This window comes from Nerophis lumbriciformis, linkage group LG08 (assembly GCF_033978685.3).
Source record: "Nerophis lumbriciformis linkage group LG08, RoL_Nlum_v2.1, whole genome shotgun sequence".
Taxonomy (NCBI): Eukaryota; Metazoa; Chordata; class Actinopteri; order Syngnathiformes; family Syngnathidae; genus Nerophis; species Nerophis lumbriciformis.
Genome location: NC_084555.2, coordinates 3,008,276 through 3,024,776, shown reverse-complemented (window position 1 = coordinate 3,024,776; position 16,501 = coordinate 3,008,276). Strand labels below are relative to the sequence as shown.

At 39.0% G+C, this 16,501-nt stretch overlaps 1 protein-coding gene across 1 annotated transcript in view; it reads right to left on the bottom strand.

The window, feature by feature from the left end:
* Positions 1-16,501, bottom strand: part of LOC133611399 (thrombospondin-type laminin G domain and EAR repeat-containing protein-like) — a 67,125-nt gene that overhangs the window by 46,770 nt on the left and 3,854 nt on the right. Inside the window, exons 2-3 of the mRNA XM_061968135.2 lie at positions 9,579-9,787; positions 4,897-5,213 (exon numbers count right to left, since the gene is read on the bottom strand). Of these exons, the coding sequence (XP_061824119.1) occupies positions 4,897-5,213; positions 9,579-9,787 (526 nt within the window). The remainder of the gene's footprint in view (positions 1-4,896; positions 5,214-9,578; positions 9,788-16,501) is intronic.

Below are 16,501 nucleotides of genomic sequence, written 5' to 3'. Positions count from 1 at the left end.
GCCTCTCCCCGGGACAACCATTCATTCAAGACATGATCTTGAGAAATTAATCCACGCTTTTATCTCGACTCGTCTTGATTATTGTAATGCCCTGTATGTTGGCATTAGCCAGGCCTCCCTCGCCCGCCTGCAGCTCGTGCAGAACTCTGCTGCTCGTCTGCTAACACAGACCCGCAGACGTGAGCACATCACCCCTATTTTAGCGTCCCTTCACTGGCTCCCTGTGCGTTACCGAATACATTTTAAACTCCTTTTATTTGTTTTTAAATGTCTAAACAACTTCGCGCCAACCTATCTCTCCGACCTCCTTCAGCCTTACTGTCCCACCCGATCCTTAAGATCAGCCGATCAGCTGCTGTTGACGGTCCCTGACACAAGGCTGAAGCTTAGAGGTGACAGAGCTTTCGCCGTTGCTGCTCCCAAGCTCTGGAACGACCTACCCCTGAGTGTTAGACAAGCCTCCTCTCTTCCTGTTTTTAAATCTCTCTTAAAAACATACTTTTATTTCATGGCTTTTAACACTGAGTGATATCCATCCTGCAATGGCGCCCCATAATACACCTGCTGTGATCCTGTTTTTATGTTTTTATGTTTTTATTAATTCTATTTTAATTATTATTATTTATTTTTTTATCGTGTTCTGTTTGTGTTGTGTTGTGTTGTGTTTGCTCGGTACTCGTTTTATCTTTTAACCTGTTCATTGTACAGCACTTTGGCTACCCCTGTGGTAAATTTTAAATGTGCTCTATAAATAAAGTTGATTTGATTTGATTTGATTTGATTCTCCAAATTTCTCCCGATTTCCAGCCGGACTTAAGGCACGCCCCCTCCAAGTCCGTGCAGACCTGAGTGGGGACAGCCTGTCGTCACGTCCGCTTGGCCAACCAAAAAGTAACCACAGAACACTATACCGTATAGTCGTATAGTGTTCTGTGGTTACTTTTTGGTTGGCCAACGGTTTACGTTGTATTGCGCAACCCCCTCCCCTCCCCACACCCACACACACACACAGAGAGCGCAGAGGAAGAATCGGAAGCATGTCATTGCTTCGCTGCCATAAAACACGATCAGATCCTCAGTTTCTAGCCGATACTACATAAAAAATAACGTAAAATAACGCAGTAACGCATCATGTAGTAACGGTAACTGAGTTACTGAATATAAAAAATAACGCGTTAGATTACTAGTTACCGCCGAAACTAACGGCGTTACAGTAACGCGTTACTTTGTAACGCGTTACTTTGTAACGCGTTAGTCCCAACACTGCTAACGGGCCAGTTTAGTTTACCGTATTTTCCGCACCATTAGCCGCACCTAAAAACCACAAATTTACTCAAAAGCTGACAGTGCGCCTTATAACCCGGTGCGCTTTATATATGGATAAATATTAAGATTCATTTTCATAAAGTTTCGTTCTCGCAACTTCGGTAAACAGCCGCCATCTTTTTTCCCGGTAGAACAGGAAGCGCTTCTTCTTGTACTGTAAGCAACCACCCGCCCCCGGAAGAAGAAGAAGCGCGCGGTGCATGCTGGGATATGTGACGTTTCATTTCCATTTGTGTGTTTATGTAAAGACCCCAAAATGGCTCCTATTAAGTGTGTTGTCTGTCTAATTATAAATAATGCAGACGAGGCGTGTTAACTGAGTTCTCAACGTTTACTCACAGCGTGCTCATAACCACATTCTAACTCCCAGCATACAACAACGCTTCTCAGGGCTACCGCGCATGCTCGTAACTATCGTTGCATGCTGGGTAGTGTAGTTGTTATATTTGCTAGCTCATAACATCACAGTAAGAGACACGCTTACGCGCTTAATTCAATACTCGCCGTCATTCCGGGTGGATTGACAAAAGACCTCCAGCCGCTAGATATTGGTGTCAACAGGGCATTCGAAGCTAGACTGCTAACTGTGTGGGAACAATGGATGACAGAAGGCGAACACACCTTCACTAAGACAGGGAGGCAGCGCCAGACGACGCCAACATCTGCCAGTGGATCGTAAATGCCTGGGCAGATATTTCGGTCACAACTGTGGTCCGAGCTTTCCGGAAGGCAGGATTCACAGAACTGCTGGATAACAGTGACACTGACTCCGATTACTTCGACGAGACGGAGCCGGCCATTTTGGATCTCACATTTGCCCAACTTTTCACTTCGGACACCGAAGACGAAGGATTTACGAATGAAGAATAACTTCAGAAAGTGAGCGCTATGTTTATTTTGTGTGTTGTGACATTAACGTTCGAGCAACATTATGTTGCTATTGCTCTGCACTATTTTGAATTTTACTATGTTTGTGATTGCACATTTGCGTACATTTTGGGAGTGAACAGAGTTGTTAGAACGCTGGTTTTTAATATATTATTAAAGTTTGACTGACCTATCTGACTGTTTTTTTGACATTCCCTTTAGCGCAGCGTAGGCGCGGCTTATAGTCCGGGGCGGCTTATTGGTGGACAAAGTTATGAAATATGCCATTCATTGAAGGTGCGGCTAATAATCCGGTGCGCCTTATAGTGCGGAAAATACGGGTAGTCTCTTTTTCAGGTTTTTTTTCCTGGTATTCATTTTCTTAACCTACAATGAGCATAAAACTTAACATGATCAAATGCTAGAACATAAAAGGTAAAACAAGAATAGGATGTTGACTTTACAGCTACTTACATCAACGTTCCTAAGAGTGGAATCAAATTAATTCACATTAAAATGTTACATAGCTTCATCCTCATTCTTTACACAATTAAAAACTAGCTCAAATTGTAACAGATAGATGATTTCTTTCTTTTTTTTGGCAAAGTTGATATCCCTCACACTTTTCTGTTTACGTGTTTGAATACATTGTCTTCAAGTACCAGCGGGGAAATGAATGCAACTAAGCATTATGATCATTATTACTACAACCCATAATGCTAATATTAAATTGAAGAGTGTTTGAGCACTTCTGCACAAGCCAGAGGGTGTTTCCACTTTGAGCCATACTGTATATCAAATAATGCCGGGTTACTGTGGTGATATTCAGAGGTGGGACCAAGTCATTGTTTTGCAAGTCACAAGTAAGTCTCAAGTCTTTGCCCTCAAGTCCGAGTCAAGTCCCGAGTCAAGACAGGCAAGCCCCGAGTCAAGTCCAAAGTCAAGACTGGAAAGTCTCAAGTCAAGTCCTAAGTCCTGCATTTTGAGTTTCGAGTCCTTTCAAGTCCTTTTAACCACAGACTAATATATTAACACAGATTGTGTATGCTTTTCAAACGCTGTATTTATTTATTAAAACAAGTGCATTTTAAATTGCAGGAAAGAAAATTGTGCTGACATTGCACTTTATAATAGCACTATTAACCAGTCATTTTAAACATTAACTCATTCATTTACAGAACAAACACATTGAAAAATAAAGTGCAAACGTACTTATTTGTACAAAAGTGTTAACATTGAAAAAACATGACATATACGTGAACATAACAAAAAAGTTGTACTTTTTATATGTCAGGGCCCTATGCTGCATTGCATTTGCAAAAGACCAAATTAGCCAAGAGTCTGTCAGTCATTTGTGCACGATGGGGGCGTAGTATGATGCCACCATGGCTGAAAACTCGCTCCACTGGAGCACTGGAGGCAGGCACTGCCAAGACTCTCATGGCCACTCGGAACAGTGAAGGAAGAGTCTTCATGTTCAATGCCCAGAACAAAAGGGGGGAGAGAGTTGTTTTGGGTTGGTGCACTACTTGTAAGTGTATCTTGTGTTTTTTATGTTGATTTAATAAAAAAAATTAAAAAAAAAAAAATTATTTCTTGTGCGGCCCGATACCAATCGATCCACGGACCAGTACCGGGCCGCGGCCCGGTGGTTGGGGGACCACTGAGGTAAACAACCAACAGTATGTCAGAAAGCTAGCTAAAACGGTACACATATTCATAATATAGTATACATTTTAACTGACCTTTATTTTACTATTTTTGTCTTTTTTTAGGTGGCTAAAATACGCGGTGCTGCTGACCGCCGTCTAACGTTACGTGTGATATATTGACTAACGTAACCCTGCTTAAAAAAAATCACTGAACAAAAAGTATGAATAAGGTAGTGAACTGCAACAGATTCCCGTGTTTGCAATAACGTTATAACGTTAGCAGTGAGTTTACAGCCTCACTGATTTAACTACACAGCAAATAAAAGTCACGTTACTTAGCCAATAAACGTTATCTTACATTCAAAACTTACCCTTCTTTGTGCAACTTCAAATGCCGGACGAAGTTGGAAGTTGTTGCCTCTCCATCAGTAATTTTCGAACCGCATGTGTTGCATACTGCAAACCGTTTTGTGTTGACCACCTCGTAATTTTTATACCCAAACGAAATTATTTTAGGTATCATTTTTTGTTCACTGGCGTGTGGTTTGGACATGTCTTCTTCGTTGGTTGTCCTGCAATTTGATTGGATGAATGCTGTGTGATGAAAACAAAGTAGATCTAATTTGATTGGCTGTTGTACTGAGACCACACCAGCTGACACACGCAACGCTGATAGACAAGTACACAATGAAAAATACGGAGCGCTCCCGAATAACTTTTTCATCTTTGGGTTTTGGGGAAAGTAGCAAGTCATGTCAAGTCATGTCAAGTCAAAAGGCTCAAGTCCAAGTGAAGTCACAAGTCATTGATGTTAAAGTCTAAGTCGAGTTGCAAGTCTTTTTACATTTTGTCAAGTCGAGTCTAAAGTCATCAAATTCATGACTCGAGTCTGACTCGAGTCCAAGTCATGTGACTCGAGTCCACACCTCTGGTGATATTCCTGCAGGGTGCTAGGATATTTGAAGCAGGGCTGAGTGACGTATCCCACAGGACACACGCATTGAAGCAGACGAAACAGAAAGGTAAAAAAAAAAATGAAGAAAAAGCTTACAATTCCCGTGGCAAGCCGCAGTCCACAGTGAGCCTGACTTGTCCGTCGCAAATGGTCACAACCAGAGTGTGCCACCGGTTATCAGCCAGGCGGGTGCCCCGGGACGCCGACTGCTCTATGACCCCTCGTTGACCTTTAAAGTGCAGGTAAAGTCGGTTCCTCGAGAGCCGCAGTCCTAAGACGAGACGCCGACGTTCTTCTCTGGTGACGTCCGTATCAGTGTTCTTTTGCAAAATGTTTCCCTTTTCGTCCTCCTTCTCTTCGGATCCTTGCTCTGCTCTCTTCGGCTCTACTAAGGAAAAGATGTACTCGCTTTTCTGCAGGGTGGATGGAGAAAAGAGTTATTTTTAATGTGCATAAAATATGAAGTCACTAACACAAGGTCTATATTTTAACGCCAAAAGATGAAAACAAAATTGTCATTCAAGCGTAAAAAGAAGTCGATCACAGTAAAGCCAAGAGACACCAATTAGTTGTTCGTAAGCCCCTGAATACACTCTTCTTTTGGATTGTAAAAAAATAATGAAATCAATCAATCAAAATGTATTCATGTAAATGGTAATTGGGTTATACTTGTATAGCGCTTTTCTACCTTCAAGGTACTCAAAGCGCTTTGACGCTATTTCCACATTCACCCATTATCACCACGAGCCATCAGGAGCCAGGGTGAAGTGTCTTGCTCAAGGACACAACGGACGTGACTAGGTTAGTAGAAGCTGGGGATCGAACCAGGAACCCTCAGGTTGCTGGCACGGCCCCTCTCCAAAACATGCCACGCTGTTTTTTGTTTTGTGTTTTTATATTTTTTAGTATTATTACTCTTTGTATTTGCTTTTGTTTACTTTCCTTGATGTTGAGAGTGCCTTGAATTTTGTGTGAATTATAAATAATATACAGGTAAAAGCCAGTAAATTAGAATATTTTGAAAAACTTGATTTATTTCAGTAATTGCATTCAAAAGGTGTAACTTCAATCAATCAATCAATCAATCTTTATTTATATAGCCCTAAATCACAAGTGTCTCAAAGGGCTGCACAAGTGTCTCAAAGGGCTGCACAAGTGTCTCAAAGGGCTGCACAAGTGTCTCAAAGGGCTGCACAAGCCACAACGACATCCTCGGTACAAAGCCCACATAACTTGTACATTATATTTATTCATTGCACACAGACTGATGCATTCAAATGTTTATTTCATTTAATTTTGATGATTTGAAGTGGCAACAAATGAAAATCCAAAATTCCGTGTGTCACAAAATTAGAATATTGTGTAAGGCTAATACAAAAAAGGGATTTTTAGAAATGTTGGCCAACTGAAAAGTATGAAAATGAAAAATATGAGCATGTACAATACTCAATACTTGGTTGGAGCTCCTTTTGCCTCAATTACTGCGTTAATGCGGCGTGGCATGGAGTCGATGAGTTTCTGGCACTGCTCAGGTGTTATGAGAGCCCAGGTTGCTCTGATAGTGGCCTTCAACTCTTCTGCGTTTTTGGGTCTGGCATTCTGCATCTTCCTTTTCACAATACCCCACAGATTTTCTATGGGGCTAAGGTCAGGGGAGTTGGCGGGCCAATTTAGAACAGAAATACCATGGTCCGTAAACCAGGCACGGGTAGATTTTGCGCTGTGTGCAGGCGCCAAGTCCTGTTGGAACTTGAAATCTCCATCTCCATAGAGCAGGTCAGCAGCAGGAAGCATGAAGTGCTCTAAAACTTGCTGGTAGACGGCTGCGTTGACCCTGGATCTCAGGAAACAGAGTGGACCGACACCAGCAGATGACATGGCACCCCAAACCATCACCCAACCATGCGAATTTTGCATTTCCTTTGGAAATCGAGGTCCCAGAGTCTGGAGGAAGACAGGAGAGGCACAGGATCCACGTTGCCTGAAGTCTAGTGTAAAGTTTCCACCATCAGTGATGGTTTGGGGTGCCATGTCATCTGCTGGTGTCGGTCCACTCTGTTTCCTGAGATCCAGGGTCAACGCAGCCGTCTACCAGCAAGTTTTAGAGCACTTCATGCTTCCTGCTGCTGACCTGCTCTATGGAGATGGAGATTTCAAGTTCCAACAGGACTTGGCGCCTGCACACAGCGCAAAATCTACCCGTGCCTGGTTTACGGACCATGGTATTTCTGTTCTAAATTGGCCCGCCAACTCCCCTGACCTTAGCCCCATAGAAAATCTGTGGGGTATTGTGAAAAGGAAGATGCAGAATGCCAGACCCAAAAACGCAGAAGAGTTGAAGGCCACTATCAGAGCAACCTGGGCTCTCATAACACCTGAGCAGTGCCAGAAACTCATCGACTCCATGCCACGCCGCATTAACGCAGTAATTGAGGCAAAAGGAGCTCCAACCAAGTATTGAGTATTGTACATGCTCATATTTTTCATTTTCATACTTTTCAGTTGGCCAACATTTCTAAAAATCCCTTTTTTGTATTAGCCTTAAGTAATATTCTAATTTTGTGACACACGGAATTTTGGATTTTCATTTGTTGCCACTTCAAATCATCAAAATGAAATGAAATAAACATTTGAATGCATCAGTCTGTGTGCAATGAATAAATATAATGTACAAGTTACACCTTTTGAATGCAATTACTGAAATAAATCAAGTTTTTCAAAATATTCTAATTTACTGGCTTTTACCTGTATATATATATATATATATATATATATATATATATATTTTTTTTTTTTTAGCATGTTAGCATGAAGCAAACCGTTTATCCATCCTCCTTTGTGTGAATTATAAATGTATGTTTGTTGTTCAATAAAAAATAAAAATACCCGGCCGAGTCATACCAAAGACTATAAAAATGAGACCCATTACCTCCCTGCTTGGCACTCAGCATCAAGGGTTGGAATTGGGGGTTAAATCACTAAAATGTTCCCCTCACCTCCCAGGGGGTGGAACAAAGGGATGGGTCAAATGCAGAGGGTAATTTTACCACACCTAGTGTGTGTGTGACTATCAGTGGTACTTTACTTTAACTTTAAAGATGTTTAAAAAAGCTTCACACACTAGGGCCAATTTAGTGTTGCCAATCAACCTATCCGCGAATGAATTATCTATGGCCCCCGGGATTATATTTGATTGAGGTGGCGACTTGTCCAGGGTGTACCCCGCCTTCCGCCCGATTGTAGCTGAGATAGGCTCCAGCGTCCCCCGCGACCCCAAAGGGAATAAGCGGTAGAAAATGGATGGATGGATGGATAGTATTAGAACCGGCCCGCAGGCCACAGCCGCCTGCTGCTGTTTTGCAGGCACCAATACTCCATCAGTGTTGGCGCTAGGAATTTTCAAAATGGGGTCCCAAAGACCCCCATCAAGTCATAAAGATAGGGCCCCAAAGTAAATTTTTGGGGTCCCACTTTTTTGTAATCGTTTTGAAAACAAATGATAAATGTATGCATTATCCTGTTATATCTTACATTCTATATTGTGTTTTGGAAAAAAAAAAGGTTGTCATAGACCAGGGGTCGGCAACCCGCGGCTCTAGAGCCGCATGTGGCTCTTTAGCGCCGCCCTAGTAGCTCTCTAGAGCTTTTTCAGAAATGTATGAAAAATGGAAAAAGATGAGGGGAAAAAAAATCAATTTTTTGTTTTAATATAGTTTCTGTAGGAGGACAAACATGACACAAACCTCCCTAATTGTTATAAAGCACACTGTTTATATTAAACATGCTTCACTGATTCGAGTATTTGTCGAGCGCCGTTTTGTCCTACTAATTTTGGCGGTCCTTGAACTCACCGTAGTTTGTTTACATGTATAACTTTCTCCGACTTTCTAGGACGTGTTTTATGCCACTTCTTTTTTTGTCTCATTTTGTCCACCAAACTTTTAAGGTTGTGCATGAAAGGTGAGTTTTGTTGATGTTATTGACTTGTGTGGAGTGCTAATCAGACATATTTGGTCACTGCATGACTGCAAGCTAATCGATGCTAACATGCTATTTAGGCTAGCTATATGTACATATTGCATCATAATGCCTCATTTGTAGCTATATTTGAGGTCATTTAGTTTCCTTTAAGTCCTCTTAATTCAATTTATATCTCATGACACACTATCTGTATGTAATATGGCTTTTAATTTTTTGCGGCTCCAGACAGATTTTTTTTGTATTTTTGGCTCTTTCAACATTTTGGGTTGCCGACCCCTGTCATAGACGTTATTTAATTCATTAAAAAATAATAATACAAAAGAAAACACATGATTATGCATATGTAAATGTATTCAGTTATAAACATTCATTCACTTTCTTATTTCTTTAATAAATCCAAACGGTATTTTTTCCTATATTTTTATTGTAATATTTTCAGAATGTGTTTGTTCTTTTTTTGCCAAAGTAAGACAAAGAAAACCATCTGAAGTTGTCTTTATTTTTTTTTGTTTTAATGCCATGATTTTAATAGTGCACAGATTTTCCTCCAAGCGGCCCCTGAGCTTAAATGAGTTTGACACCCCTGCTTTAGCGGCATATTTTTTACCTAAATTGTTAACACAAACTACACAAAAAAAGCAAAACAATAAAGTGTTCTCCCACTCATGACAGTGATCCTAACTTTTGACTTAACTGCAAAAATTCACCGAGAAAGCAAAAGGATTGCAAAGTTAAAATGTTAACGTATCACAAGGCAGTCAGGAAATGGGACTTGACGTGTTTTGTTTTTTGCTCACCTCGTGTGCAAAGCGAGCGAATTTTAGCGTCACGACGATGGAAAAGTCTTTGGGGAAAAGCTGGCAGTTGAGCAGCAAGTGAGAGGAAGCCTGAGGCCTGGAAAATTGTACGCCCTTCACACCTCCGGAGGGTCTCACGTGCACCCCTGGCAGGAGTCTGGAGGTGTCCTTCTCAAGGACAAGAGACAGGAGGTCCAGAGGAGCCACATCTGGATGTCATTGAAGTAAAAGGCAGGTCAGTAGTGATGCAGTTACATAGAACATTCTTTGGACTGCTTGGCTGTTCTCATGGGGTTTGAAAAATGCTTTGAAATGCTTAAAACTGTTTCTTTCATAACAAAACACTCAGACTTATTTTGTCCATGTTTTTTTTTCCTCTAATTTGCTATGTGTTCTAAACTAATAGAATCCATCAATTTCCTACCGCTTGTCCCTTTAGGGCAGAGCTGGGCAAATATTTTGACTCGGGGGGCCACATTGAGAGGGAAAAAAAATGTGTCTGGGGGCCAAAGTGTATGTGTGTGTATAAATGATATAAACACATTCAGCTGTAAAAATGGAGCCTATCCCAGCTGCACTCGGGCGGAAGGCATGGTAAGCCCTGGACAAGTCGCCACCTCATGGTAGGGCCAAAACTAAAGTCGTAGTACGATCCTGTATGTGTTTTTCCCGATAAAACATGTATAATTATATAAAAAATGTTAATGATTGTATTACACTATAGTGATTATTTTACCTTGTGCTGTATATATTTTTCACCTAGTATATGTTTCAAAACTGTTAAATAATATTTATATACATTTTCATATTAAAATAAAATGTGTATACCGTATATTTCGGACTATAAGTCGCAGTTTTTTTCATAGTTTGGCCGGGGGTGCGACTTATACTCAGGAGCGACTTATGTGTGAAATTATTAACACATTACCGTAAAATATCAAATAATATTATTTATCTCATTCACGTAAGAGACTAGACGTATAAGATTTCATGGGATTTAGCGATTAGGAGTGACAGATTGTTTGGTAAACATATAGCATGTTCTATATGTTATAGTTATTTGAATGACTCTTACCATAATATGTTACGTTAACATATAACGTACACTTATTCAGCCTGTTGTTCACTATTCTTTATTTATTTTAAATTGCCTTTCAAGTGTCTATTCTTGGTGTTGGGTTTTATCAAATACATTTCCCCCAAAAATGCGACTTATACTCCAGTGCGACTTATATATGTTTTCTTCCTTCTTTATTATGCATTTTCGGAGGAATACAATGATTTGCAAATCATTGTATTCTGGTTTTATTTACGATTTACACAACGTGCCAACTTCACTGGTTATGGGTTTTGTATTTTAGCAGTGGTTAACACAATATAACACGTGGATGACGATTGAAATGGACTTATAACAATGTATGTGCGACTTATATATGTTTTTTTTCCTTCTTTATTATGCATTTTCGTCCGCAGAATGTAACTCAACTCTCTTGTTCTGCCTCCGTTTCTTACGTTTTGTTGAGTTAGCACAGGATTTTTGATACCTACAAAAGTTTCCATCTATTTATTGTGTTTTTTGTTCAATCCCAGACAGGCTCTGATTTAAGGTTTAAATACACTGAGACGAAGTCTAAGTTTATTGTGTTCTTTGATGTGGTTTTAAAACTCAACCATTTTTTTTTCCCTCAGAATTTTCAACAAACTTGAGGTGTTTGGTCAAAAGGATTATTTTTATGATTTGTACATTTTCACAATGTGCTTGTTTTCTTTCCTGGCCAACGTAAAAGAAAGAAAACAACCTGAAGTTGTCTTTATTTTTAAGTTATCATGCCATGATTTTACCAGTTTACTTGGGAATATATTTTCCTCTATGTGGCCACCGAGCTAAAATGAGTTTGACACCCCTGCTATAGAATATAGGAATCCGCATTTAAAATGACAGTGGATATGGAAAGTAAACACATTTCCTCTAATAACAAAACTGGATTTTTTTTTAGGGGCATGTTACATAAAAATGTAAAAGTAAATAAAAACCGAAAAATACATTAAAATATTTATGTGAATATGTAAAATATCTATAAATAATTTCAAAACGTTTCCCCAAAAGTTATGCAATTCATACCCTGCAGTATTCAGTAGAATTTTTTTTTTTAAAGGGTAAAATAAAAACTAATATTTTAAATTGGCTCTAGCTCAGGGGTGTCAAACATACGGCCAGAGGGCCGGATCAGGCCCGCGAACAGGTTTTATCCGGCCTGCGGGATGAGTTTGCTAAGTATAAAAATTAACCTGAAATTTTTGAAGGAAGAAACAGCTGTTCTAAATGTGTCCACTAGATGTCGCAATAGCAATTATTTGTATCTTTGTAGATGATGCTACATATGTACAAAATAAACCACATGATGTTAGTACATCAGTCGAGGAAAATGATCAAACTACATAAATAACATACTGTAATTTGATTTTGATATCATTTTTTTATCTTGATAGATTGAAAATTAACACCAATGAGTTGACTGATGAACATGATCACATCTTTTATTCAGAAAATATAAATAACAACAAATAAAGATAGAATACCATTAACCACAACGGGTACCGTATTTTTCGGACTATAAGTGGCAGTTTTTTTTCATAGTTTGGCCGGGGGTGCGACTTATACTCAGGAGCGACTTATGTGTGCAATTATTAACACATTACCGTAAAATATCAAATAATATTATTTATCTCATTCACGTAAGAGACTAGACGTATAAGATTTCATGGGATTTAGCGATTAGGAGTGACAGATTGTTTGGTAAACGTATAGCATGTTCTATATGTTATAGTTATTTGAATGACTCTTACCATAATATGTTACGTTAACATACCAGGCACGTTCTCAGTTGGTTATTTATGCCTCATATAACGTACACTTATTCAGCCTGTTGTTCACTATTCTTTATTTATTTTAAATTGCCTTTCAAATGTCTATTCTTGGTGTTGGGTTTTATCAAATAAATTTCCCCCCAAAAATGCGACTTATATATGTTGTTTTCCTTCTTTATTATGCATTTTCGGCCGGTGCGACTTATACTCCGGAGCGACTTATACTCCGAAAAATACGGCAATACCAAAAGTCACAATGTCCGATAGAGTTCTAAAAACATACCACCTGACAAAAAACTAAATGGAATTTTACAGTTTTTTACTGAATTGGACACCCAAAATGTACATTATAATAAAGAAAGTAGGATATATAATATTACCTATGAACAATAAAACAACATATGAACATTGCTCCTCTTTTACTCCTCGGTAGTTGTGTATCTTTTACAATCAAGCAAAACACAAGAGAAAAAAAAAAAAAAAAAAAAAAGGCAAAATATGATTGCAAAGTGTAATAAACACCTAAAATATGATATATTATCACGTAAAAATTAGCTTTCGCATCTGTTTCTGGCTGCTCTGAAAACAAACCCCGCCCTCTCGGCTTTGTTCCTCGTCTGAGCTGCTGTGACGTAGAATACCGTAATAACTCGTTTAACACCCAAAAGTGCAGATTTCAACCATTGACATACTTTCTATAGTTCGACACTTACGGTAATTTAAAAACAGCACTGCACATCATAATGGCGGCGACAGTTTTGATGTTAAAGGTCTAAAAAAAAAAAAAAAATGTAGAACATCCGGTGGGCTGGATTGAAACTCTTAACAGGCCGCATGTAGCCCCTGGCCCGTATTTTGCCCAGGTCTACTTCAGGAGTTGCGGGGGGTGCTGGAGCCTATCCCAGCTGCACTCGGGCGGAAGGCAGGGTAAGCCCTAGACAAGTCGCCACCTCACCGCAGGGCCAAAACTAAAGTTGTAGTAGTAGTACGATACTGTATGTGTGTTTTTTCCCATTAAAATATGTATAATTATATAAAAAAATGTTAATTATTGTATTAAACTATAATGATTCTTTTACCTTGTACCGTATATATTTTTCAGCTAGTATATGTTTCAAAACTGTTAAATAATATTTATATAGATTTTCATATTAAAATAAAATGTGTATAATTTTTTTTCTATTGTTACAAAACCATATTAGTTATTTAAAATTTTTTTTGAAAAATAAATAAACATTATAGTATAGTATCTTTATCTTAGTTGGCCTATATTCTAATATATTTTTAGCATTTATATCTATATTTAAAAAAAAACAAAAAACCAGTGAAGTTGGCACGTTGTGTAAATGGTAAATAAAAACAGAATTCAATGATTTGCAAATCCTTTTCAACTTATATTCAATTGAAGAGACTGCAAAGACAAGATACTTAATGTTCGAACTGGAAAACTTTGTTATTTTTTGCAAATATTAGCTCATTTGGAATTTGATGCCTGCAACAGGTTTCAAAGGAGCTGGCACAAGTGGCAAAAAAGACTGAGAAAGTTAAGGAATGCTCATCAAACACTTATTTGGAACATCCCACAGGTGAACCGGCTAATTGGGAACAGGTGGGTGCCATGATTGGGTATAAAAGCAGCTTCCATGAAATGCTCAGTCATTCACAAACAAGGATGGGGCGAGGGTCACCACTTTGTGAACAAATGCCTGAGCAAATTGTTTAAGAACAACATTTCTCAACCAGCTATTGCAAGGAATTGAGGGATTTCACCATCTACGGTCCGTAATATCATCAAAGGGTTCAGAGAATCTGGAGAAATCACTGCACGTAAGCAGCAGGGCTGAAAACCAACATTGAATGCCCGTGACCTTCGATCCCTCAGGCGGTACTGCATCAAAAACCGACATCGGTGTGTAAAGGATATCACCACAGGGGCTCAGGAACACTTCAGAAAACCACTGTCAGTAACTACAATTTGTCACTACATCTGTAAGTGCAAGTTAAAACTCTACTATGCAAAGTGAAAGCCATTTATCAACAACACCCAGAAACGCCGCCGGCTTCGCTGGGCCCGAGCTCATCTAGGATGGACTAATGCAAAGTGGAAAAGTGTTCTTTGGTCTGACGTGTCCACATTTCAAATTGTTTTTGGAAACTGTGGACGTCGTGTCCTCCGGACCAAAGAGGAAAAGAACCATCCGGATTGTTCTAGGCGCAAAGTTGAAAAGCCAGCATCTGTGATGGTATGGGGGTGTATTAGTGCCCAAGGCATGGGTAACTTACACATCTGTGAAGGCACCGTTAATGCTGAAAGGTACATACAGGTTTTGGAGCAACATATGTTGCCATCCAAGCAACGTTATCATGGACGCCCCTGCTTATTTCAGCAAGACAATGCCAAGCTACGTGTCACAACAGCGGGGCTTCATAGTAAACGAGTGCGGGTACTAGACTGGCCTGCCTGTAGTCCAGACCTGTCTCCCATTGAAAATGTGTGGTACAATATAAAGCCTAAAATACCACGACAGAGACCCTGGACTGTTGAACAACTTAAGCTGTACATCAAGCAAGAATGGGAAAGAATTCCACCTGAAAAGCTTCAAAAATGTGTCTCCTCAGTTCCCAAATGTTTACTGAGTGTTGTTAAAAGGAAAGGCCATGTAACACAGTGGTAAAAATGCCCCAGTGCCAACTTTTTTGCAATGTGTTTCTGCCATTAAATTCTGAGTTAATGATTATTTGCAAAACAAATTAAGTTTCTCAGTTCGAACATGAAATATTTCGTCTTTGCAGTCTATTCAATTGAATATAAGGATTTGCAAACCATTGTATTCTGTTTTTATTTATGACTTACACAACGTGCCAACTTCACTGGTTTTGGGTTTTGTAGATATTTTATATATTATGTTACGTGATGGGATTTTGTTTGTTTACACGACAGCATAATAAATGATCACTTTCAAAAATATCCAACTTGTATTTGAACAATCAGAAACAAATAATATCAACAATTAAATCAAATATAAACGAGTACTTAAATAACTAATATGTGCAAAGCTAATAAGATAATAGTGCGGTGGTGAATAGAGAAAAGGGATGATGAAGTGAACATGAGTTAGCACATTCACAGTGACAGATTAGTTTCAGGGTTATTTCACAACAACAGGTCTGACACTCTGTGACTGTTTAGCGTTCATCTGAGTGATATCCTGGGGGAAGAAACTGTCCTTTTGACGGCTTGTTTTGCTGTACAGTGATATGTAACGCCTGCCGCAGGCAAGGATAACAATGAGATACAATATCTTATAATACGTATGTTAATATCTTGTTAATGATATCAATGTACAGTCGTGGTCAAAAGTTGACATACACTTGTAAAGAACATAATGTCATGGCTGTCTTGAGTTTGCAATCATTTCTACAACTCTTATTTTTTTGTGATAGAGTGATTGGAGCACATACTTGTTGGTCACAAAAAACATTCATGAAGTTTGGTTCTTTTATGAATTTATTATGGGTCTACTGAAAATGTGAGCAAATCTGCTGGGTCAAAAGTACATATATATATATATATATATATATATATATATATATATATATATATATATATATATATATATATATATATATATATATATATATATATATATATATGTATGTGTGGGAAAAAATCACAAGACTATTCTCATCTCTACAGGCCTGTTTCATGAGGGGGGGTACCCTCAATCGTCAGGAGATTTTAATGGGAGCATTCGCATACCATGGTTTATATAGGGCACAGAGTGGGTGGGTACAGGCTGGCCTAGGGGCGTGGTGATTGGCTCATGTGTTACCTAGGAGGTGTTTCCGTCTATGGCGGCATGCTGTTACAATTTCGCTGCGCTTGTTGAGGGATGACAGGTCTGGACGGTAAATAATAAACAGTTTCTCTTTCAAGCATAGGTTGCATCTTTTATTACCACTATTGTAAGGTGTGCTGGATGCAAGAATTTGCCATGTTATTGAATATTCAACATTATTGTCTTTGAGGTCCCAAATGTGTTTGCTGAGTTCTG